Genomic DNA, 742 nt, shown 5'->3' with positions numbered 1-742 from the left:
GACGGCTTTCACTGATCATCAAGCTCTAACCCATCTCCAACGACTCCAAGCATCGAAGCCTCTGCGCGGACGCACCGCCCGGTGGCTAGACTTCCTTGCGGAGTTTCCGGATTTGCAGATCATGTATGTTCAAGGCGCGCGCAATCAAGTTGCCGACTCCTTGTCTCGCCGTCCCGGCCTCCCTAACACCTGCTCGCACGACACACCATCGGCACCGTTGATGCTCGCAACAGCGCAAGCGAGCGCGGCTCCCCGCTCTCGCGGTCCGCCTCCCAACTACCGCGAGCTCGCCGGAATTCGTCCGCGCCGCTCTCGACGACGCAACACGCAGTCTGCGCCTTCCCCTGCGCCGCCGGAACACCACCCAGAGCCGGAGCCTCCTACACTCACAACGAAGGCACCCGCTGACCCCCCCGATGTGCGCCATTGGCCGCAAGCGTACTCGAAGTGTCCTGTTTTTCGCGGTCCGTACAAAGCAGCAGCAAACCAACCAGGTGAAGCTCTGCAAATCGAGTTTTGTAATCGCCAATCCACCTTCCGCTACGTAGAGCCTTACCTGCACATCCGCGTTCATGGACTGTGGCGCATCTGCGTCCCACAATTCCCTGAGTTCCTTACTCACGTTCTGCATTCGCATCATGACCATGTCACAGCCGGCCATCGAGGCCAGAAGAAGACCTTTGCGGCTCTCAGCAAGCACTACTACTGGCCTGGAATGCGTGCCTACACTACCGCTTATGAA

The 742-nt window shown here is 59.6% G+C and overlaps 1 protein-coding gene across 1 annotated transcript; it reads right to left on the bottom strand.

Moving 5' to 3' along the window:
* Positions 1 to 182: 182 nt before the first annotated feature.
* ENH_00029880 (hypothetical protein) lies at positions 183 to 646 on the bottom strand (the record flags this gene model as incomplete). The annotated part of the gene is made up of 2 exons (XM_013584864.1): positions 183 to 380; positions 557 to 646. The coding sequence occupies 2 exons, from the start codon at positions 644 to 646 to the stop codon at positions 183 to 185; spliced, it is 288 nt and encodes a 95-aa protein (XP_013440318.1).
* Positions 647 to 742: the final 96 nt, after the last annotated feature.

This window comes from Eimeria necatrix, genomic scaffold, assembly GCF_000499385.1.
Source record: "Eimeria necatrix Houghton genomic scaffold, Enh_scaff217, whole genome shotgun sequence".
Taxonomy (NCBI): domain Eukaryota; phylum Apicomplexa; class Conoidasida; order Eucoccidiorida; family Eimeriidae; genus Eimeria; species Eimeria necatrix.
Note: the sequence above shows the minus strand (reverse complement) of the source record. Positions and strands in the feature narration are given on the sequence as shown.